General features: G+C 46.4%; 2 protein-coding genes across 2 annotated transcripts; one reads left to right on the top strand and one right to left on the bottom strand.

The window, feature by feature from the left end:
* Nucleotides 1–2,685: 2,685 nt before the first annotated feature.
* On the bottom strand, nucleotides 2,686–7,743 carry LOC114595463 (uncharacterized). The gene is made up of 3 exons (XM_077926948.1): nucleotides 7,712–7,743; nucleotides 5,822–7,449; nucleotides 2,686–3,381 (listed from the first exon to the last, which is right to left on the bottom strand). Exons 1-2 carry the CDS (start codon nucleotides 7,741–7,743, stop codon nucleotides 6,369–6,371), a joined length of 1,113 nt encoding a protein of 370 aa, XP_077783074.1. The 3' UTR covers nucleotides 2,686–3,381; nucleotides 5,822–6,368.
* Nucleotides 6,618–19,097, top strand: SHISA2 (shisa family member 2). Its single transcript, XM_028726360.2, has 2 exons — nucleotides 6,618–8,367; nucleotides 15,199–19,097. The coding sequence occupies exons 1-2, from the start codon at nucleotides 8,049–8,051 to the stop codon at nucleotides 15,750–15,752; spliced, it is 873 nt and encodes a 290-aa protein (XP_028582193.2). The 5' UTR covers nucleotides 6,618–8,048; the 3' UTR covers nucleotides 15,753–19,097.
* Nucleotides 19,098–22,062: the final 2,965 nt, after the last annotated feature.

The following is a 22,062-nucleotide window of genomic DNA, read 5'->3' on the forward strand; positions in this document are numbered from 1 at the left end:
TTTCTTCCCACATCATGAGTCTTCTGTGTCCTCCAATCCCTGGAGCTCCCTACATCAATGAACCGAGACTCTACGTTGAGACACATGACTATGAAGTTTATTGATCATGTCTGCGCTGCACAGCCTCCATGAGGATTCGCACAATGCTATGTGAACTCCTGAAGTCTTTCCCAGCATGCACTTGGCTCTGTGTAAATATTGAAAAGCAGCCTCTGGAGGGTATCTATCTTTGGTTCTATGCAGCCATCTTCATGTATTTGGATGGAAATGTCCCAGGGATTATTAGGGAGCATATTATTCTGATAGCAAACTGCCCATGCTATATTTAATTTATTAAGTGCAAATTGCCTGCCTGGTGCATCCTAAACAAGCCGTGTTGAATTTAGCAGGCTATATATATATGGCATTTTTAGAAAGAGAGAAAAACAGTGAGTCTGGCTGTGTCTCCTCAGTTCTGTTAAGTTATATAACAGAATCCTACCACTGGTGCTTTTCTTCATGTCTTGTTTATCCTTGCATATTCTGAGAATATAACTGATCTTTCCAGTTCAGGTAGGCTTAGAGATTTGGGAAACTGAGAGGGGAAGGGCTCATGGGTGTAGCCAAGGGGGGACAGGGAGGGGCAGCTGCCCCCCAATCAATAAAAATCCATAGCGATTACTGTACGTATGTCCTGTTTTTACATGTTGGAAACTGCCTTGTGAGGGCTTGTTTGGGCCTAATAATAATAATAATAATATTGAATAAGTAAGCAAGCCTAGGACAGATGTCCGAAAACTATATTAAGAGTCAATGTGAACTATTGTTGTACCATGACTACAGAACGGGTTGGTATCCAAAAACCTGTAAGGAGAAGGCTTCTTCAACACTGGGTCTTCAGATGCTGTTGGACTAGAGATTCCATATTCCTCAGACATTTTAGCCAATGTTTTGGGATGATGGGAGTTGTAATGCAACAACATCCAAGGGCCCAGGGTTGAAGAATACTGTTTATGAAAAGTAGGTTCTAGAGGAGCTATCAGGCTTCCACTTGTACAAGCAAATGAGTAGCTTTGCATTTTACTACCCTATCAACATGCAGCGCTCTGTGAGATGTAAACAGTTCTTTCTTGGGCGGGGGGGGGGGGAGGGGAGAGACGCCTTTTGCAAGTGAAAGGGCACCTTTGGATACAGACTCATAAAACCACATTATGCCGAGTTGGATTTTTGAGGGATATTTGTCATTAAAGTTTAATCATTTATGCATCCTCCAAAGCAGGCGAGCATTAAATGTATGACCTCCCACATCTCTCCAATATCTTGCATGAAAGGCAGGAGGAAAAAAATCAATTTTCTCTTGAACATTAGGAAGTCAAGTGGTGTTTATATTTAACCTCAGAGCAATAATTAATTAAAATTACCAACAGGGACTTGCAGCCAGAGATTGGGCTGGATTATTTTGAATCAACATGTGAAACTGATTCTCCACCCCCAATGTGCACAAAGAGAGCCTTGGCCTCTTTTCTGACCTCATCCCACTGTCATCTGCTTCTCTATCCAAAATGCACAGTCCCTCTTGACCTTAAGCCTCATGCATACACAAACACACACAGAGCCAACGTCAATCTTCCATTTCTTTCTTCGGCTACGTTCACACCATACATGTAAAGTGCTGTGATATGACTTTAAACAGTTATGGCTTCCCCCAAAGAATTCTGGGAGCTGTAGTTTGTTGAGGGTCATTAGGAGGACCCCATTCCCCACACAGAGCTTCCATTCTCAGGGTAGTTTAACCATCAATCCCTCTTCACAGGGAACTCTGGGAATCGTAGATCTCTGAGCCCCCCAGAGCTGATAGCCTAAATTTGCATCTATTTGTATACATCAGGATACATACATTTTATGCAAATTTGTGTCATGGGCCTGTGCTACAGAGATTTAAAAATACTCCTGGAGTGAACGTATTTGCATATTCATTTTACCAGCCCTAAATTGCTTTAATTTGTTTTTGTTTTTAATATGTGTTTTGTGTCTTTATACAGTGGTACCTCGGGTTACATACGCTTCAGGTTACATACGCTTCAGGTTACAGACTCCGCTAACCCAGAAATAGTGCTTCAGGTTAAGAACTTTGCTTCAGGATGAGAACAGAAATTGTGCTCCGGTGGTGCGGCGGCAACAGGAGGCCCCATTAGCTAAGAACAGTTTCAGCTTAAGAACAGACCTCCAGAACGAATTAAGTACGTAACCAGAGGTGCCACTGTATTGTGATTTTAGGTTGTGAGCTGCCCTGAGACCTCTGGGTATAGGACAATATATTACTACTACTAATAATAATAACAACAATTTGTTCCCAGTGACATTGTCAAACCCAATTGGTTGTTATTTTATTTACTGATGTCCAATAAACACAACACGTAAACCCCAGCATTGTGATGTCATCCTGTTCACTTTGTGATTCCTGACTGGGAATGTGAAATTATTCCGAAAGGAGGAAGAAAAATCAGCCAGCTTTTGGGTGTTTGGGAATATGGTATGTATGATTGTGTGTGTTGGGAACTGTGGTAAGAAGCAGCAGCTAGTTAATAGCAGCATCAAACAAGATGGCGACAAGGTGAGCATCTTCACAATCTAAAAGTCTCTAGTTACAGGAAAATGTTCCATCCCATAGAATTTGTTAGCTTGACCCCCCAAAATAGAAACTGGTGAAGATTTGGTGCAGAGTATATTCAAGAACTTGCAGGAGACACATTTTAAAATGTTATAGGGAAACTGGCCTATGTCAATCCTAAACAAGCAATACATAGCATTTTAAGAATTCTCATTTTGCTCCAGTCTTAGTCAAATGCTTTTCAGGAAACATAATAATCTGTTTAAATATTGCAGACGGATGGATTCACCTCCCCTAGTTCTGCCCTAAGGCTAATTATCTGGCATGAACTCCTCTCTAATTTTTCTGACACGATTGTCACACCTCATTCTGACTGATGTGGACACCTTGCATTATGAAAGAATAATGCTTATAGCTGGAGATCGCGAAATGCTATGGTATGGAAGTCACATGTTAACGTAATGAGAAAGATCAAGAGCTTAGCAGCATATCCAAATCTATTTCATTCTCTCCAACCTGTACAGTTCGAAAGCAGCTTGGTGGTTAGTGTAAGTGACTAGAGAACTTGTCCAGCTGTCTACAAAAGCCAGCTTTGATCTCACCTTCCAAATGACTTTGCATGGTTCTAACTCCTGACCCAGCTATTTTGTGCTTTGTTTGGAATGATATTCCTAATGGAGAATTCTCAACATGTACAACACCCTCAAGTACGTGTCATGAATGTTCACGTGTCTCTTTCATTGTGCAAACATAGCAGGAATCCACTGGTCTTCAGGAAGGCTTTTTTGCCACTGTGAAAAAGAAAAAGTGAGATCCTTATTTATTTCTTTTTTAAAAATTTAAACACATATTCTCCCACTTCCTCCCCCAACCCGCCCCCTCCCCACAACCCAGGTTAGCATATCCATGTCAAACAGCTCTTACTATCAGAAAATTATTCCTGATGTTTAGTCGGAATCTCCTTTATTGTAACTTGAAGCCATTGGCTCGAGTTCTCACCTTGTAGTGCATGCATGGTACATGCAATTTCCTATTACGCCTACGTAGGGAATCTGGTTTGTTTTAAATGCCCCTCACTCTCAGCTGTAGACAAAAGGCTTTTCTGCACAATACGCCCAGTGTGACCTTGTGAGTTTGCTGCTTGATCACTGGTTTTGCCTAAGCAACTCAGGAAGGGAGTTCTTGGGCTTGACAAAAGAACCTTAATGTTCCATGATGGCTGTGGATATTTCTCTGAATGGGCAGTTCCCCTTTTCGGGGTATGTGTCTGGAATGAGGATTTTGTTGTTGTTTAGTCGTGTCCGACTCTTCGTGACCCCATGGACCAGAATACGCCAAGCATTCCTGTCTTCCACTGCCTCCTGCAGTTTGGTCAAACTCATGCTGGTAGCTTCGAGAACACTGTCCAACCATCTCGTCCTCTGTCGTCCCCTTCTCCTTGTGTCCTCAATCTTTCCCAACATCAGGGTCTTTTTCAGGGAGTCTTCTCTTCTCATGAGGTGGCCAAAGTATTGGAGCCTCAGCTTCAGGATCTGTTCTTCCAGTGAGCACTCAGGGTTGATTTCCTTAAGAATGGATAGGTTCTTGCAGCCCATGGGACTCTCAAGAGTCTCCTCTAGCACCATAATTCAAAAGCATCAATTATTTGGCGATCAGTCTTCTTTATGGTCCAGCTCTCATTCCCATACATCACTACTAGGAAAATCATAGCTTGATCTGGCAAGTGTGACAGTTTTTGAAGAGAGGAAGAGAGAGGCAAGGGGCCATGTTGTGACCTTCAGCACCTTGAGGCAAATGGCCAGTGTGGTAGTCTTGTAATCTGGGGAACCGGGTTCGCGTCTCCGCTCCTCCAGATGCAGCTGCTGGGTGACCTTGGGCTAGTCACACTTCTCTGAAGTCTCTCAGCCCCACTCACCTCACAGAGTGTTTGTTGTGGGGGAGGAAGGGAAAGGAGAATGTTAGCCGCTTTGAGACTCCTTCGGGTAGTGATAAAGCGGGATATCAAATCCAAAACCTTCTCTTCTTCTTCTCTTTGGGAACCCCTGATCTGGGGTTTGCTTTATTTCAGATATTTCTTAGTCAGCTTCCCAGATTATAGCCTTCCTACCGAGGCTTACATTAATACGAATGATACAGTTTCATTAAAAGCAAGCATTAACAAACACACAATGAAAAAATCACCATAAACTGGCCGGTTTAAATAAGTCCAACATAGCAAAATTCAACAAGAACCACAAACAACCAGCACCTGCCCAGAGAACAATAAAATATTTAGAAGGCAAGGAAAACAGAACCACATTTCATCCTCTTAAAAGCTTTAACTGAAGGATCCAGCTGTTTATCTCTCAGAGCTGAGTCGTCATTATAACTGATCTCAAAGGCAGGTACCATGAGGTACGCTGACAAGCTGTGGAGTTAGGGGAGAGCTGTGAGGGAGCTGCAGGGGGCGCTGCAACAAAGACTTAGAAGGCGAGAGGCACAGGGTGCAGCTGAAATTCGAAAGCCCTAAGTCTGCCATTGCATACTGCAAACATTGTCTCAATGCCACGCGGAAAACAAACTGCACACTGAACTGTTCAGAGGGTCTCAAGACAGGACTAGCTTTTGACGTAAGAGTGCCTCCATTGCCATGCTCATAATGAGGTCATCAGCAAGCAAAATAGTTTTACCACACAATCTCAGCCAAGCAGAACCTGATGCCATCCACAGGCTCGGAAGCAATCCTGACATCATAATTAAAGAGACGAATCATTGCTCCTCTCTCATTCTGAGTCTTCAAACTGGCCTCTTCTGCACACAGACAATACCACCTTTCAGTCGGGGGGGGGGGGGAGACTTCTGCAGAATACAATCTTACAGCTATAAAAATTACAGGGATGATGGGACCTCAAGAGTCATTGTACAGGGTGAGTCCTTTACAAGAGGTCCCGTGGATACAGAGTACACATGTTCCACGGGGCCCCTTATAAAAGACTCACCCTGTATATCTGTATATCTGCAACTGAGACAAAATAAAAAAAATCCTTCCAGTCGCACCTTAGAGACCAACTAAGTTTGTTATTGGTATGAGCTTTCGTGTGCATGCACACTTCTTCAGAAGAAGTGTATCTGAAGAAGTGTGCATGCACATGAAAGCTCATACCAATAACAAACTTAGTTGGTCTCTAAGGTGCGACTGGAAGGAATTTTTTTATTTTGTTTTGACTACGGAAGACCAACACGGATACCTACCAGTATCTGCAACTGAGAGTTACATTTCATGCATCTGCTGAAGGGAACTCTAGTCCATGAACGCTTGTCATGATAAACATTTGTGGCTTTAAGGTGCCACAAGAACGCTGATCATATAGGAGTGACACTCTTGTCTCCACTTGCGCTCTGCAAGTATAAAGCAAATTTTATCAAATTGCAGTGCGCTTCAGTGTCCCCACATCCAAATGAGACTTCAGCCTGCTGTTTTAAGTGCAAAGAGCACATGGCAGTGTTTGCTGTGAAACCGATGCTTGTGCCAACATTCCCACACTTTTGAGAATTCCGGGGCTCCTTCTACTTTCTCTCTAGGTGGAACTGCCCAAAGAGGAAGGAAGTAGGAACAGCAGCTGCCTTCTCTTGCTCGCACACTTCCCAGTTACATTCCCACCCTGGAAGTGGCAGAACTCAGAGGAGGCGCCCCTGGGGAGTTGGAGCTCCAGCCACTTTTTGGCCGGGTGTGTGCCTGACTCCTGGTCATTTTCAACCTCGGCTGTAAGGCAGGCGAAGGGAGTAACAAGAGAGCGTCTTAACCCGCACGTCCTGGAGAGTTAACACGCATCTGCTTTACGACCTGTCTGCTGTTCGTTGCCCATCTCTTTCCACCAGCTCTTTCTCCTGTCTGTAGAGCCGGCGAGAAGAAAACGAAGATCTCTTCGGCATTCACTAAGAAAAGGGGAGGACTTGAGCGCCGCCGGCCTGTAGGCGCATGCGCGCCGGGCGAGAGCAGTATGCCTATAATAACAGAGAAAGCGACGGAGTAGCGAAGGGAGCCCCGCGCGCGCACAAGCAGCCAGCCAGTAGCTCCAGGAAACGGAGCCTGGAGTTGTGTTGCAGGCGCTGCTGGTGGCGTGCCGAGCAGGGCTGGCTGGATAGAAGCAGAGTTTGTTGCCCGCGTTGGAAAAAGCCAGACCGCCGGAGTTTCCTGCTGGCCTCTCCAAGCAGAGCGCAGAGGAGGCAGAACCAGAGGCAAAGAAGGGGAACTCCTCTCTGAGCCAGAACTCCTTCCCGGCTCCACTTCCACCCGCGGCGCTGCCCCGAAGTCGGAGTGACTCCCTGGAAGGCCGGCGCGAGATGCGGACCAGGAGCAACGACTCCTAGGCGAGCGGGACCTCCCTGTCGGGACTTGCTTGGGCAGACAGGAGCCAAACGAGGCGCAGCCGCGACGGTGCGCGCGGGTAGAAGGCGAAGCGCCAGGAAGGGGAGTGACGCTCCGCTGTGGCGGCGGCGGCGGCAGTGGCTGGGGTCTCCCTCGGAGGGTCTCCCGTCTGCCCACGGACTCGTCTCGCCGCAGGCGCGTGCCAGGCGCCACCTCGGACCCTCGCTGTGTTATGGTTGCCGGAGCGCCTGGCTCCGTCCCGCCTACCCGGGGGCATCTCTTCGCCCGCCACAGCCCGGGCTCTCCTGCCTTCCCGGCTGCAGAACTAGGCTGTGGGGGTCGCTGCCTCTTCGACGAGCGGCCGGCGGCTCGGCCGGCTCCTTCGTCGCGCTCCTCCCCTCGGCGCCTCGGCTCGGGTTGCTGAGCAGGGAAGGTCCCGCGCGGGATTCCCAGGCGCCTCGCCGACAGCCAACTGTTCGCGCCGCAGTGCCCAGAGCGGCAAAGGCGCCACCTCCATTAGCGGCGAATGACTCCGCCGTGGGGCGCCGCTTCCTCCTCTTAGGAGATTGTCCGGGATTCCGTGGGGCTTGACAGAAAGGCTGGACTCTTTCTCGAGGGCTACGCTTGCTGCCCGTCGCCGGCAAGGGGACGGACTCCGGGAGGCTAGCGCGCCCCTTCAGCCGGACTTGAGCCCTTTCTGGGAGCTTGGATAGTTCTCTGCGCTCCTTTCTCCTGCCCAGCAACTGCGGGACTTTGTTCCTAGCGCCCCTCACAAGTTGGCTTCTTGAGGGCTCGCCGGCTCCATATCCTGCACAGACTTGGCGCGCCCATTTTCAGGCCAGGCGACCCTGGACACGCGGCGCCAACCTCTCACGCGTGGCTGTCCCCCACCTCCCGCGGCCACGTGCTTTCCGCACAGCGGGGCTTGTGGCACACACGTGTCTACATAACCCCCCGCAGCTGCTGCATTCACACGCGCGCCCCCTTCCCCGCACGCTCACTGAGTGTGCCTCGTTTGTGCCTCGACCCAGGCTGTGAGGAGAGGGGCGCCTGCCTGGTCTCCGAGGCCCGCCTACGGGCGCCCGCCTGCTGCCGCCCCCTCGCGGTGCCATGTGGAGGGGGCGCTGTTCTCTGGGAGGGCGGCCTGGGGCGGCGCTGCTGCTGCTGCTTGTGGGGCTGGCGGCGAGCGCGCGGGCCAGCGGAGAGTATTGCCACGGCTGGCAGGACGGGGCGACTTGGCGCGACGGCTTCCAGTGCCCGGAGCACTTCGACGACGGCGACGCCACCATCTGCTGCGGCACGTGCGCCCTTCGCTACTGCTGCTCCCGCCCGGAGGCCCGCCTGGACCAGGGCGTCTGCGACAACGACCGGCAGCAAGGGGGAGCCGAGCACGGCCGGCCCGACAAGGACATCCCCGACGGCGCAGCAGGTACAAAGCGGAGGGGCGGGACACGGGAAGCTGCCTCGTTGCCTGATGTTGAGTGAGCTAGTTTGGTTGAGCTCAGTATTGCCTACACTGACAGGCAGTAGCATCCCCAGGATTTCAGAGTCCCTCCCAGCACGACCTGGAATTGAACCCCGGGACCTTCTGCATGCCAAGCAGCTGCCCTACCACTGAGCTACAGCCCTTCCCATATTTATCATAGTTGCATTGCTTTCTTTAAAAACGAAACAACCCATCTATTCCTAGATCTTAGCCCCCACCTTGTCTCAAGGCCCAGGATTATTATTATCCTACACTCAGGGAAGATACACACACAGGACTCATCTACACAGCTGCAAATAAAACGTTTTAAATGTGTTGGAAAGTGCAATATACAAACGAGACACTAGATGGCAACAGTGAGCTATGCAAAATCCAATGTATTTTTTGAAACTTTTTTAAAAAAGCATTTTCACAGTGTTTTTAATATGTACGTAGATTCCACCACAGACTCTGAGAACAAGGTACTCTTCTGCTGTGCTTATTAGTACCGCAGGCAACAGATTTCTACCCACCCACCTCTCACCTGCCCACTTAACACAGAGAAGTTTCTTTAGCAGGTCTATCAATGCAGCACTTGACCAGTCTCTCGGGGTTTACCCATGTGGCATGCATAAGGCATGGCATGTGCCACTTGTGAATGTTGTTCTTGTGGGGTGGAAAGAACTTTTATTAAAAATATTGTGGACTATGCAAGTTGCAACCAATTTAGGACTTCTGTTTGGAATAGTAATTCGCAAGCTGCTTCAGGGCCAGGTTCACACATGACACTAAAGAAATGCACTTGAGCCTTTCTCACGCGCTGTTTAGGGGCAGGAGAATGTTGTTGATGCAGGGCTGAAAGACATTTTTAAATCTTACGACGTCCTTTCTGGGCTTTGTAGGTAGCTCCTACCCTGCCTTTCCCCTCAAACTCATCCTTCCCTCTCACACGTGCCTGTAGAAGTTTACAACAGGCTATCAAGTTTAGCAGTGCCAGAGTGGTAATTGCAATATGGGGGCCATCAGGTAGAGGCCACTCAAAAAATGCCCCTGGCCCTGTTTATATACCAACATAAGTCAATGTTACCTTGGTGCTTTCATTAATGATTGGTGTTGTTTTTTTCCAGTCGATGAAGCATGTGAAGCAGTAACCTTCCCTTCCCTTCCCTTCCCTTTCTCAGTTCCCACAGCTGGAAAACCTTCTATTCCTCAGTGCTTGGGGGGGGGGGGGAGAAATAAACAAATAGGTGGATCTTTTCCATGCTGATACACTGAGGAAGTAGTAGCCAGTTTATTTTCCTTGAAGTGGGAAGTTGGTTAGTTATTGCAAATTGCTCCTTTTGTGCACAGGTGCCAACTCCCTGGGGTGCCTGAGCACCCACAAATTTCACTACTAGGGCTATGAACGCTACATGGCACCCATGGCCCCAGGTACCCATGGTTGCAGGGCCAAGCTGGCATTCCTGCTTGTGTGCATGAATATTAAGAACAGGCATAGGCAAACTCAGCCCTCCAGATGTTTTGAGACTACAATTCCCATCATCCCTGACCACTGGTCCTGTTAGCTAGGGATGATGGGAGTTGTAGTCCCAAAACAGCTGGAGGGCCATGTTTGGCCATCACTGACTTAACTCAACTGGCCTTACCTCTGAATTGACACATGTAGGACTGTAAGCCTTACTGCTTTCAGAGGGAAAGAGAAGCACAAAGCTAAATACACTCTGCTGAACTCTCCTACTGAAATAAATGGGATTTAAAACTTTGGCTGGATCACATTTTCATTTTATTTACTCATGATGTAATTATTTTAATGAGCTATGACAGCCCACTAAGAATTTCTAAATAAGTCCAAAAATTATGGAGCCGAGCTCTGCAGTCCACCTTCTTACGAAGCCATTATAACTTTAATGACTTTGAACTAAAGTGTATACAGTGCTGCCAAAGTATTTTTGAGAACATAGATGAGGTGACAAACACGCTGCTAATAAGCACAGTGGTTATAAAACAGGCTAGAGTTATGTGCAGCTAAGTTGTTGACTTCAGTGAGCCCAAGAGTACTTCCTTGCTGGGTAGTGACCAATACCTCAACTCAAGTTCCACTGAAATCAGTAGGTCTTATGCAATGTGCTTAGGATTTTTATGAAGCACTGTTCATCAAAACTTAATAACACTTAAGTTTCCAGTATCTGAGTAATGAGGCTTTTTTCTTAATGCTCATCTTTTTAAAAAACCATACTGCAAATAATAATAAAAACTGCAGGTGGCAAACGTCACCTGAGAAGAGTCATGCCCATCTTTCTTTTATTGCATGCACGATTGGGAGTTTGCCTTCTAAGAGGCGGCTTGTTGTGTCATGAGTGTATCATCTAAAATGAAAGGGTTGGGTCCAGGGTTGCTTTCAGTGCAGTTCTGCTCTTGCTGAAGGAAGGGGGCAGTGTGTGGTCTTTGAGATGTCCTCCTTCCCCTGCCATTCCTGGAAAGCTGCTGTAGGAGAACTTCCCCAGAGCAGCATGAGAGGTTGCATAAGGGGTGATTGACAGGTGGCTGCAGGAATAAGCAGGGAATCTCCACTGGACCTCAGTGTGTTCCATGAATGGAGCTCTTCCATTTGTGAAATGGCCCATCTAGACCCTAACCATAGAAATTATGCTGCTTCCTTCTGAACTGATTTTTATTGGTTTTTTAATTTGCATTCAAATTTAATAAATTAACTCGCTAATCATGTAAAACTGATATGACTGACTGACTTGAGATTTCTTTAACTGGGCAACAGAGTACCTTAGCCTCACAACAGTTCTTATGCTATATCATAAGCAAATAGAGGGGAAATATTAACCTCGTGGCTAAGCGGGAATTTCAACCTTGGTCTTCCCGCTACCAGCTTGACTAACTGCCCCACCCACAACAGCCTAAATTCGGGAAGGAACGCTATTGAATTGGGATCTGTACAGGACACAGCTCATCCAATAAGTCATGCAAATCAGCTATCGGATAATCCTGTGCAAAACAGTTCCAAATGCTCAGTTCAAGTTGCACAGTGTGGACGCGCCTTTCCATCCATGTTGTGATGCAGGTTGTCATAGTAGTAGCAGTGATTATTATTTCAACTATAGCAATGACAACTTAGTTCAGTGGGAAGAGCCAAGTTATGGAAAACAGCCAGGATCTGAAGCAGGTTTACCTGTGAGTCAATCAGGAAGCAGTAAGACTGGGGTAGCCAACGTGGTACCCTCCAAATGTTTTGGACTGCTGCTCTCATCATCCATGAACATTGGCCGTGCTGGCTGAGGATGATATCCAATTACAGTGGTACCTCGGGTTACATACGCTTCAGTTTACAGAATATGCTAACCCAGAAATAGTGCTTCAGGTTAAGAACTTTGCTTCAGGGTGAGAACAGAAATAGTGCTCCGATAGCGCGGCAGCAGCAGGAGGCCCCATTAGCTAAAGTGGTGCTTCAGGTTAAGAACAGTTTCAGGTTAAGTACGGACCTCCGAAACGAATTAAGTACTTAACCTGAGGTACCACGGTAGATTGTTCTTACCTTGTTGTTCAGGGGAAAGAGAATAAAATGATTCTGAAACAGAAGAGATTGTATACAAGCTGATATACAATATGATACAAGCTGTTCCTCTTTGTGTAGCTGCTGAAATAGAGGGAAGTGGGGAATAGGCAGGCACCACAGCTGCAATGTTACGCAGCCATTCATTCATGCTTTACAAATGTCAGAATCCTGAGTTTCCCTTTTATTCCTGTTTTGATAGGATATGGTGTGTTCAGTATTCTAGGTGGCAGCATTACCCAGAATATCTCAAGATGAGTTGTATTTCAGACCTGACATCCTAGCATGCATTGATTTTTGTCTCCCAATTTAAACAAGAAAATCCCAGGAAAGACAAGTTGTTCTGGGGGAGGGAAACCCCCCCCCAAAGCAACGTGACACTTCATTTCGCCTCCAAACCCTACCTGTTGCTGTGTGAATAAACAGCGCCACTTCCTAATCATGTATTTATGTGATTGGATTTCAAAAGGTAAACTTCAGCCCTCTTTGGGAAAGCCCTGGTTGCTTCCCAGCGCTTCCCCCTGCTGTTCATGAATCCTAAACACATCAGAACTAGCCTGAAGTTATGTTATAATTAGAGCTGGTTTACTCCCGGAAAGTGTGCTTGTTGCAGCGAGAGCATTAATTTCAATAAGGTTTGTAACAGGGTGCCTGTTCCCCATTGAAATTAATGGAGAGATTGCACAACAGCAGAGCTTCGGGGTTTACTTACAAAAAGAACAGCAACACTTTGCTATAAACCACCTTTCTCTAGAAGTTCATTGCCATATTGAGCCAGCTTTTATAGACTTTGCATCAGTGCTATCCTGTACATAGCTATTCAGATGTGAGCCTCACGGAGTTTGCCTGTTTACTCCCAGGTAACTGCGCACAAGATTGCTGCCTTCATGTTAAAAGAGATGTGGTTTTTCTCCTCTCATATCTTGCAATGCAGGGACGCGGGTGGCGCTATGGGTTAAATCACAGAGCCTAGGACTTCCCGATCAGAAGGTCGGTGGTTCGAATCCCCGCGATGGGGTGAGCTCCTGTTGCTCGGTCCCTGCTCCTGCCCACCTAGCAGTTCGAAAGCACGTCAAAGTGCAAGTAGATAAATAGGTACCGCTCCGGCGGGAAGGTAAACGGCGTTTCTGTGTGCTGCTCTGGTTCACCAGAAGCGGCTTAGTCGTGCTGGCCACATGACGTACGCTGGCTCCCTCAGCCAATAAAGCGAGATGAGCGCCGCAACCCCAGAGTCGGTCACGACTGAACCTAATGGTCAGGGGTCCCTTTACCTTTATCTTGCAATGCAGGGGCCATAAGAAAGCAACAAGGCAATTTAGTGTGAACTAGAGAAGAGCTGAAATCCGTTATTGGACTTTCCCCCCTACTAAATATCTGTGTCCCACTTTTACTCACCCATCCCCATAGAAAAAGGCCACTTCAAAGAATTTTCTCCAGATACTCTTCTCTACTTCGTGTTTGTGGTGTCTGCTATTCCACTCCCTTTCAAGGCCCTTGAACAATGCCCCACTCAGCGGAGGAAGCAGCACAATGTCGGCCAGATTTCCAGCAAAATTGCTTCTGCTACTGCTCGTAGTTGTCACAAATGAAAACTTTCAAGATGGCTTTAAGCTCCTGCCATGGCTAACTGCAGAGTCCCACTCCCTCCAAAAGTTGGGGCATTTCAGTGAAATGCCGTTTCTCCAGTTTCCCTGGAGTTTCACAGGTAGGGTGAATAATTTCAAGAGGCCACTTGCACACAGGTGTAATGAGAACCAGGCAGAGGGCCTTCTCGGTAGTGGCCCCCGCCCTGTGATATGCCCTCCCATCAGATGTCAAGGAAATAAACAACTATCTGGCTTTTAGAAGACATCTGAGGGCAGCCCTGTTTAGGGATGTTTGATGTTTTATTGTATTTTTAATATTCTGTTGGGAGCCGCCCAGAGTGGCTGGGGAAACCCAGCCAGATGGGTGGGGTATACATAAATTTATTATTATTAATAATAATATTACTACTACTACTATAGTGGTACCTCTGGTTACGAACTTAATTCGTTCCGGAGGTCCGTTCTTAACCCGAAACCGTTCTTAACATGAGACGCGCTTTCGCTAATGGCGCCTCCCGCTGCTGCCACTGCGCTTCTGGCGTGTGACTTCCGCTTGCATCCCGGGGCAAAGTTCGCAACTGGGAGCATCTACTTCCGGGTTAGCGGAGCTTGTAACCTGAAGTGTTCGCAAGGAGGACGGCATGTAACAGGAGGTTCCACTGTACTACTACTACTACTACTACTACTACTACTACTACAAGGGCAGAATTGGATGGTACCCAAAATATGGCGGTGCCACCAAAAATGGCATACTTGGGTTGAGTCCCCTCTCCCCTGTAGTAATGGAAGCCAGATGACATGATCTTGGCATGCAGTGTGTTTCTCACAGTGGCTGTCAAATACATGAAATGACCGTGGGGGGGGGGGGAGCACGACAGGATGATACCATACAGTCAATACTTCCTCCCTTCTCCATGTTGCCCTCGCAACAACCCTGTGAGATAGGTTAGGCTGAGAGAGGGTGACTTGCCCAAGTTTGCCCAGTCAGCTGCATAGCTGAGCGGGGATTTGAACCTTGGCCTCCTGGGTCCTAGTCTATTTTTTTAAAAAAGATATTTATTAAGATTTTCAAAGTATTACAAAATGAAAAAAGAAAAATACAAAATAAAAATAGTTAAAAAACAATTCCATCTTTCCATTACTTATCTTTCATTTGCTTGTTTCCCGGACCTCCTCACACCTCCCTTTTTTGTATTCCAATTCAATTTGTTAGTTCAGCAAATCCTTTCCCTCTTTGTTTATCCTAATCTTTAATCTTAAAATATTATAACATTAAATTTTTACCTGTTAATAATCCATTTTTTCATATTCCTTATAGCATTATAGCTAAAAACCACTGAACTTCTTATCCAACATCATTCTAACATTCATTAATTTTACAATATTTCTGTAGATAGTCTTTAAATTTCTTCCAATCTTCTTCCACCGACTCTTCTCCCTGGTCTCGGATTCTGCCGGTCATTTCTGCCAGTTCCATATAGTCCATCCCTGGGTCCTAGTCTAACACCCTAACCATTACGCTACGCTGGCTGTGACTAAAGAATGAAGGAAAAACAGCTACTACCCTCTCCGCTTATTATGCGCTTTCAATAAAAAACTTGCTTGCCTCTTTGTTTCCTTTAAAGAGTTTTTCTTTTCTGTTGGCAGTGCCTATCTACGTGCCCTTCCTTATCGTGGGCTCTGTTTTCGTCGCGTTCATCATCTTGGGGTCCCTCGTAGCAGCTTGCTGCTGCCGCTGCCTGCGCCCCAAGCAAGAGGCCCAGCAGAGCCGGCCTCCTGGAGGCAACCGGATAATGGAGACTATTCCCATGATCCCAAGTGCCAGCACCTCCCGCGGATCCTCGTCGCGTCAATCAAGCACCGCTGCCAGCTCCAGCTCCAGTGCCAACTCAGGTGCCAGGCCTCCCCCTACCAGGTCGCAAACCAACTGCTGTTTACCAGAAGGGACCATGAATAATGTATACGTCAACATGCCTACTAATTTCTCAGTACTGAACTGCCAGCAGGCTACGCAGATAGTGCCTCACCAAGGCCAGTATTTGCACCCACAGTATGTGGGTTACGCTGTACCCCACGACTCTATGCCCATGGCCCCTGTGCCCCCTTTCCTCGACGGCCTGCAAAGTGGATACAGGCCAATTCAGTCTCCTTATCCCCACAGCAATAGCGAACAGAAGATGTACCCAGCAGTGACTGTGTAGGGAAGAAACAGCAACAGACACCCAAGCAAAAAAATAAAATAAAAAATAAAAATATTGCCGCAACGGACTGTGAGCAGAGGAAAGGAATGCTTTTGGAAAGAAGCTTGCCGAACTTCATTTGTAAATAATTTTGGAAGGCTCATGCATGTCGGGACAGTATTTATAGACGGCTTTCTTTTCGTTCAGTTCAGTTGCCAAAAGAACTGCATGAGGATACCTTTGATTTAACATTTCCAGATAACATTTCCATTCCAGTGCATGATTTACAGGGGCAGAGGATTATGCTGAAGAGGCATCTACATTTCGGTTAGACAAGTGTGTGTGTGTGTGTGTGTGTGTGTGTGTGTGTGTGAGTGATTAAATGCCTGAGCCACTAAGTGCCCTTGAAGGTGCTACACAGTCAATGGTATTTACCTAGTGAATAGAAAACCAGCTTGTTAAATGGTACGAAATAATTGTTTTAGAAGTGTCTTTCCCCCAGAGTTTTAACTACCCTTCGTATTGCTGTTCCGACAATCACACTGACGACAGAAGGATGAACAGTGCAATCCTGGTTAGTTACATAGTCCTAGAAGTTTGACTTGAAATTACAGGGAGGGACCATAGCTCAGTGGTAGGGCGCATGCTTGGCATGCAGAAGGTCCCGTGATTAAACCCTCGCATATCCAATTGTTCTTGTTGTTGTTTTTTTAAAAGCAGGGATAGTTCTCCTGAGGTCCCCCAGTTGTTTCTAGACTCCCAACTCCCATCAGCATGGCCAGTGGTCAGGGATTATGGGAGTTGCAGTCCAGCAACATCTGGAGAGCCAGAGGTTCCCCATCCCTATTAAAGGACCAGGCAGCAGGTGAAGGAAGGACCCTCTACCTGATGACCTGCAATCAGGGTAGACAGCACTGGGCTAGGTGGACAAACAGCTGTGGCTTCATATAAGACGGCTTCCTACGTTCCTAGTATCTTATCTACACCCTTTGCCATATCGCAAACTGCTTTTGAAAGCCTGCTTTTGCATCGTGAAACAGTTGGCCGTGTGGTATTGGTAAGGGAGCTGTTTGAGAAGCTCAAGCCCAGAAGCCATTCAGGTGTGTGGATGTAGCTACATACTTCTTTGGATCCTGGCAATGCTCAGGAGCCGAGCATTTTGCAGAAGTGTGGCTTGCCTTAGCGATTTTCAAAGCAGAAGTGAATGTGAAGGGTTCACTTTTATTCCAGCTGAAGTACCCACAATAGCCTCAGTACCCGCTTTGTTTGCGCATGCCAACAAAAGTGTAGCTGCATTTGTTTGCAAACGCCACTTGCAATGCTCAAAAAACGCCTTTGGAATTTGGGCATTGGTGGTGTGAGATTAAGTGGGTTGCAGCCAAGACTTTTCCCCCAGCATGGCTCCTTATCCCCATTTCCAGTTCAACGGACAGGCCCTGGTTGCTTGGACCACATGGAAATGGGATTCGTATCTGACACAGATAGAAGTGGTCAGCCCAAACAACAGAGCAGGGAAAGACTTGCAGAGGCTGCCTGGAAAACCTCTTTTTGTCGAAGTACAGACAATTCCCCGGTTGCACGGGGGTTGCTCTGTGGTGCACAATTGGAGCACCCATTGAAAAAGCCTGCAAACACCCTGTGCTCCCCCCCCTGCCCCATTTTGTGATGTTTTTGAATCCCTTCCTGGTTCAGCGTGATGCGTGTGCATGTGGTCATGCACATATCAGATGCACCTAACCACCAGTTGCTGCCTGTAAAAGTATTAGAAGCGTGACATCACCACACATTTCCGTTGTGTACAGATTCATTCATTAGCGAAATAATTCCGCATGATGTAAAGGTCTTTGGGCGACTCAAGGGATGATATTGCACTAAACCGGGTTGATTTAATCTTTATCAGCAGCTAAGTTTCTGGCAGTCGTTATAAAAGAAGCGGAAGGTCTGTGTTAATTGTTAATGTATTTTGTGCTTCAGAAATCCAGGATTTGCTTTCTCGTTAAAAAAACCACCAAAAAAACCACACCACTATGTAGCAATATAATTCATTTATATTGTCTGCTGAAGTTTGACACTTGCATATTGACACTGTGCCAAGACTTTGTTCCTTCTGCCTCACCCCTGATGCTCTGTGCACAAGAGATAAATGCAGGAGAAAGAGATGCTCTTGCACAATGAAACAGAAGTGCATGGGCACGTTGCACCAGCCTACTCTGATCCAGGGAACTGAACTAAATGGAATTTACCCCATGCAGCTCTTTCATGTGTGCATAAGTGCTTTTGCACCCATAGGAATTAATTGAATTCATTGTTTCTGCTGCTTGTTGTCCTCGGAGTGCTACAGGGTCTAGATCAGAGGCTCCCAAACGCTGGTTTGTGGTCTACAAGCTTCATTCATGTGGTTGCAAGGATATCTATACTCACTCATGCACTTGATTTTAATTTTTTTTCTGATGGTGAAGACTTGGTCCTTTTTGGCCACTGCCGGTTTTATTGAACAGGCAAAGAAGACCATAGCCTAGGACCTGTGATTTTCACAATAAGGTGCTGATGCAGTCAACTAATATTTCCCTAGCTATTAAATAGGACTTATGTGTGTGCTTTGATTTTTAGAGCAAAGTGAAGTTTACTGATCTGCCAAGGCGTGCAGCAGCTTTCAAATGGTGGGTTTGAGAACCACTGGTATAGATCCATTGTCCAATAGGTACCTTTGCAAGCTACCTTACTCTGCTTATCATGTTTGTTTAGTAAAGTCTAGCTCTCAGTTTGGGAAGTGCCGCCGGGAATTTCTTGCAGAGCAATGGATGCTCTTGATATGCCGTTTGCTTGAAAAGAAACAGAAGGTGCTGAGCAGTTTCCTGGATTGGGCACACTGTTTCACTTCTGGGAGATGGGCTCAGAGACCGATGTTAGCTTTTTCCATTTGTGAAAAAAAATAGTTTACACTCTTGTGCACAATTGCCTGGAAGCAAGTTCTACTGAACTCAGTAGGACTTACTTCTGAGTAGAAATGAATAGGATTGCACCCTTCTGTTTCCCAGAATTCATTGTATTCATTGCACATGCCGTGTTACTTATATGAAAATCAGGTGAATCTGTTTGTTTACTTGTTGTTTTTTTTAAAAAATGAATAAGTTAAATCAAAAGTATGTAGAAATTAATTTACATTGAACATGGGAAATGCTTTTGAGTTGTAATAAAAAAAAGTTTGTGACATGTGGTGTTTTATATGTCATGTATAATAATGTAAAACCAATGTTAATGTTTGGTATAATTTTTTAAATTTCTTAAAGGGCACTTGAGTAAGTGATTCTTACAAGTGAAGAAAAAAAAGACCTTTTGTTTCATATTAAATATTTTATGGTGTGATTTTTCTCTCTATTTGAGTTTGTTACTCATTTCTCATTTGCTTTAGGGTGTATCTACTGTTTGAGTTGTAGATAAGACATGATCCAGCCAAATGTAGGAATCCCATTGGTTTTAATGGGAGAGACTTCAGTGCAGTCCTATTAAAAAAATCACCTCAAAATGAAGTCCTGTTGAGTTCAGTGGGGCTTACTTGCAGATATGTGGGTACAGGATTGCAGGCTCAGTTTCCCACTGAAATTGAATTCTTAAAATTTGCATGTATATGTTAAATGATGGGGAACCTTTGGCCTTCCAGACTTGTTGGACTTCAAGTCCCATCAGCCTCAGCCAGCATGGGCTGGATCTACACACATCAAAGAAGCGTTTCAGTTAAATGTGTTGCAAACTTTGAGAAATTGGGTTAGCAAAAATGGAACTTCGCAGTGCTATCTGGTGTCAGTGTTAGAATAAGGTTACCAGACATCCCCATTTCCTGGGGACAGTCCCCGGATTTACAAATCAGCCCCCTGACAAAATCTATCTAGTAGGAAGTTGAGAAGTGCCCCCGGATTCATTGAAAAAAATCTGGTAACCTTATGTTAGAACATATAAAACAATGCATATAAAGCATTTTTTCTTTGCCAATGTAGTTGAGTCCATGGCCAGTGGTCAGGGTTGATGAGCTACAACTTCAGCTAAAAGTTTAGGATGATGATAATTTGAGTTGTTGATACCTAATAGAAGTAGCCCAAGAGGTCCCTTGCTTTGTCTCTAGGTGTGGCGGTGGCAGACATGAGCTTTGATGATTCAAAACTAGATGAGACATTCATAGAGAAGGGGCTGGGGAGCATTAAGCTCAGGGGCAGTTTGGAGATGTGGCCCTCCAGACCTCTCTGTTTGGACCTCGGAACTCTCCAGGCCATATTCCCCATTCATTAGCCCTACTGCACACCCTCAAGTGATTTTGAGTGCATGGAATGATCTCTGACGTGTGATGATGCCTCTTGCTTGCCTGTGTGTGTAGAAATCCCTGAAATACAGCCTACTGTACAAAGGTCAGAATCATATCCATTGCTCCACCCACTTTTTGCTTCTGGCTCCACCCACCGCTTGCATTTAGGGCCCCCCTCCAGGTTACCCACAACTTGTCCTCCAGGGTTTAGCCTGCCTGCTCCACTGCTTTCTGTTGCTTTCTCCCTCCCCTCCCCACTCCGACTTTGCCCTCCTGCTCTGCCCACTTTCCTAGCATTATGCCACCCTGATCTCTTCTCCAAGTTCACCAGACAATAAGGGATAAGGGTAGTTAAAAAATTATAACACCTGGGTCCAGAAGCATTCTGCACAAATCAATATGTTGAGTGCAGCCGGAGCTTGTAAAATGGCAGTTCTTGGGCAGAGCACATGGCTGAACAGTTTTTAACAAGGAAAAAAAGGAGGTGGTAGTAACCAGCTGATCTCAGCCCTGGCAAGTCCATTGCGGGCTCTGATGCCACATCTGTTTCCCACAGTGCTGCCATTGCCTCGGGGGGTGGTTTGAAGTGCCCCATAAATTATGGGTGCCCAGACCTAATCCCCTGGCCAAGGCCCCATTACTTCCATAGCTGCATGGAAGAGGCTGTTTCTGCAGGTGTGGCCTTTTCACCCCTCCAAGTTAAGCTTTACCTGCCACAACTGGCATTTCTTTTTACCCAACTAAAAGGCACAAGTGCTATGCTTTGCCTTGGGTCTATCTGTGGCTGTCTGCCATGGTAGCTAAATGGACCCCCCATTCCTAGCAGTATGGGAGAAGGGCCCTAACTCAGCAGCCCTTGCATGCAGAAGGTCCCAGGTGCAACCATGACATCGCCAGGTCAGGCTGGGTGTGTCCCCTGCCTGAAAACCTGGAGAGCTGCTGCCAGTCAGTGCAGGTAGTACTAAGCTAGATGGACCAATGAGCTGACTATAAGGCAGCTTCCCATGTTCCTTTACCTCTGATTCCCTAATGCTGGGAATGAACAATAGTATACAATTTTCAGGGTCATTCCTCGCTTGTGAGATGCGACATGATTAAAGCCATGAGAGAGAATTAGGGGTTCAGCCAGTAAAATGTTGAACTGAAAGTGTTTTTCTTCACTTAAACCACATTCTTCAGTGATCACCAATGTATGAGGCTGTTTGGGAAAGGGCAGCGATTTCAATGCATACTCATGTTTTGCTCATGTTCCCAGAACACTCTCACACTCTCACAGAATCTGGGCTGTGCCCATTATTATTATACAGCTACTTGGTGATTTGCAACACATTTTACGGCAGTTCATGGCGGAGTTTCTCCCGGACTCCTTGAGAACAAGGCATTGTGGCCTTGGAAGCCGTACATCTTCAGTAATAAATTTCAGAAACCCTATACAAAGCGAGGAACAACACACAGCTTTTGGGGTATGAGGTTTCTTTTGAAAAGGAAGTGCTTTCACTCGGAGCCCTGCTCACCAAGGTATTCAAGCGTGCGTTTTAACTTGAAGCGTGCAATTAAGCCCTGATTACAGTGGCGCTAGTCTCCTTGCTGAATTAATGTCTAAACTGTTTCTCATGGAAAGCTGCTGTGCTGCAGCTCCCCACTGCATCCAGATCATTTATGGTCGTTCACATTACAGCCTGCACCTGGCAGTATCACATGAAGGACCCAAATCCTGCTCCCATTGAAGTCTTGTGGGCATGTTGCCACTGGCTGCAACTGGAGCCGGAGCACGTACAGTTTTTCCTCTCAGCGGGGAAAAAGGTGGTATAAAATGATATCGTTTGCTGAATAGCTTGCCAGACTCTTTAAAATTTGTATTCCTAAATTCGAGGCATTTTGAGGGGCCCAGGAAAGGTGCAAGGAAGAAGGCAGGGAGGGCGAAGCTTCCCTTAGTACTAATTTCCACAGTAACGAGTCGAGATAATTGCTTTAGCAAGCTCAGGGAAAATGTATGTTTCCATTAAAGAGGGGATGCTGTGCACATTCACGACG

This window comes from Podarcis muralis, chromosome 4, assembly GCF_964188315.1.
Source record: "Podarcis muralis chromosome 4, rPodMur119.hap1.1, whole genome shotgun sequence".
Classification (NCBI taxonomy): domain Eukaryota; kingdom Metazoa; phylum Chordata; class Lepidosauria; order Squamata; family Lacertidae; genus Podarcis; species Podarcis muralis.

Coding starts and splice junctions, on each gene's coding strand:
- LOC114595463 (XM_077926948.1), bottom strand. CDS start 7,743: ATGGAGCCGGCGAGCCCTCAAGAAGCCAACTT. Junction 7,450..7,711: donor AGCCCTCAAGAAGCCAACTT/GTGAGGGGCGCT, acceptor CCGCTAATGGAG/GTGGCGCCTTTGCCGCTCTG.
- SHISA2 (XM_028726360.2), top strand. CDS start 8,049: ATGTGGAGGGGGCGCTGTTCTCTGGGAGGGCGGCCTGGGGCGGCGCTG. Junction 8,368..15,198: donor CATCCCCGACGGCGCAGCAG/GTACAAAGCGGA, acceptor TTCTGTTGGCAG/TGCCTATCTACGTGCCCTTC.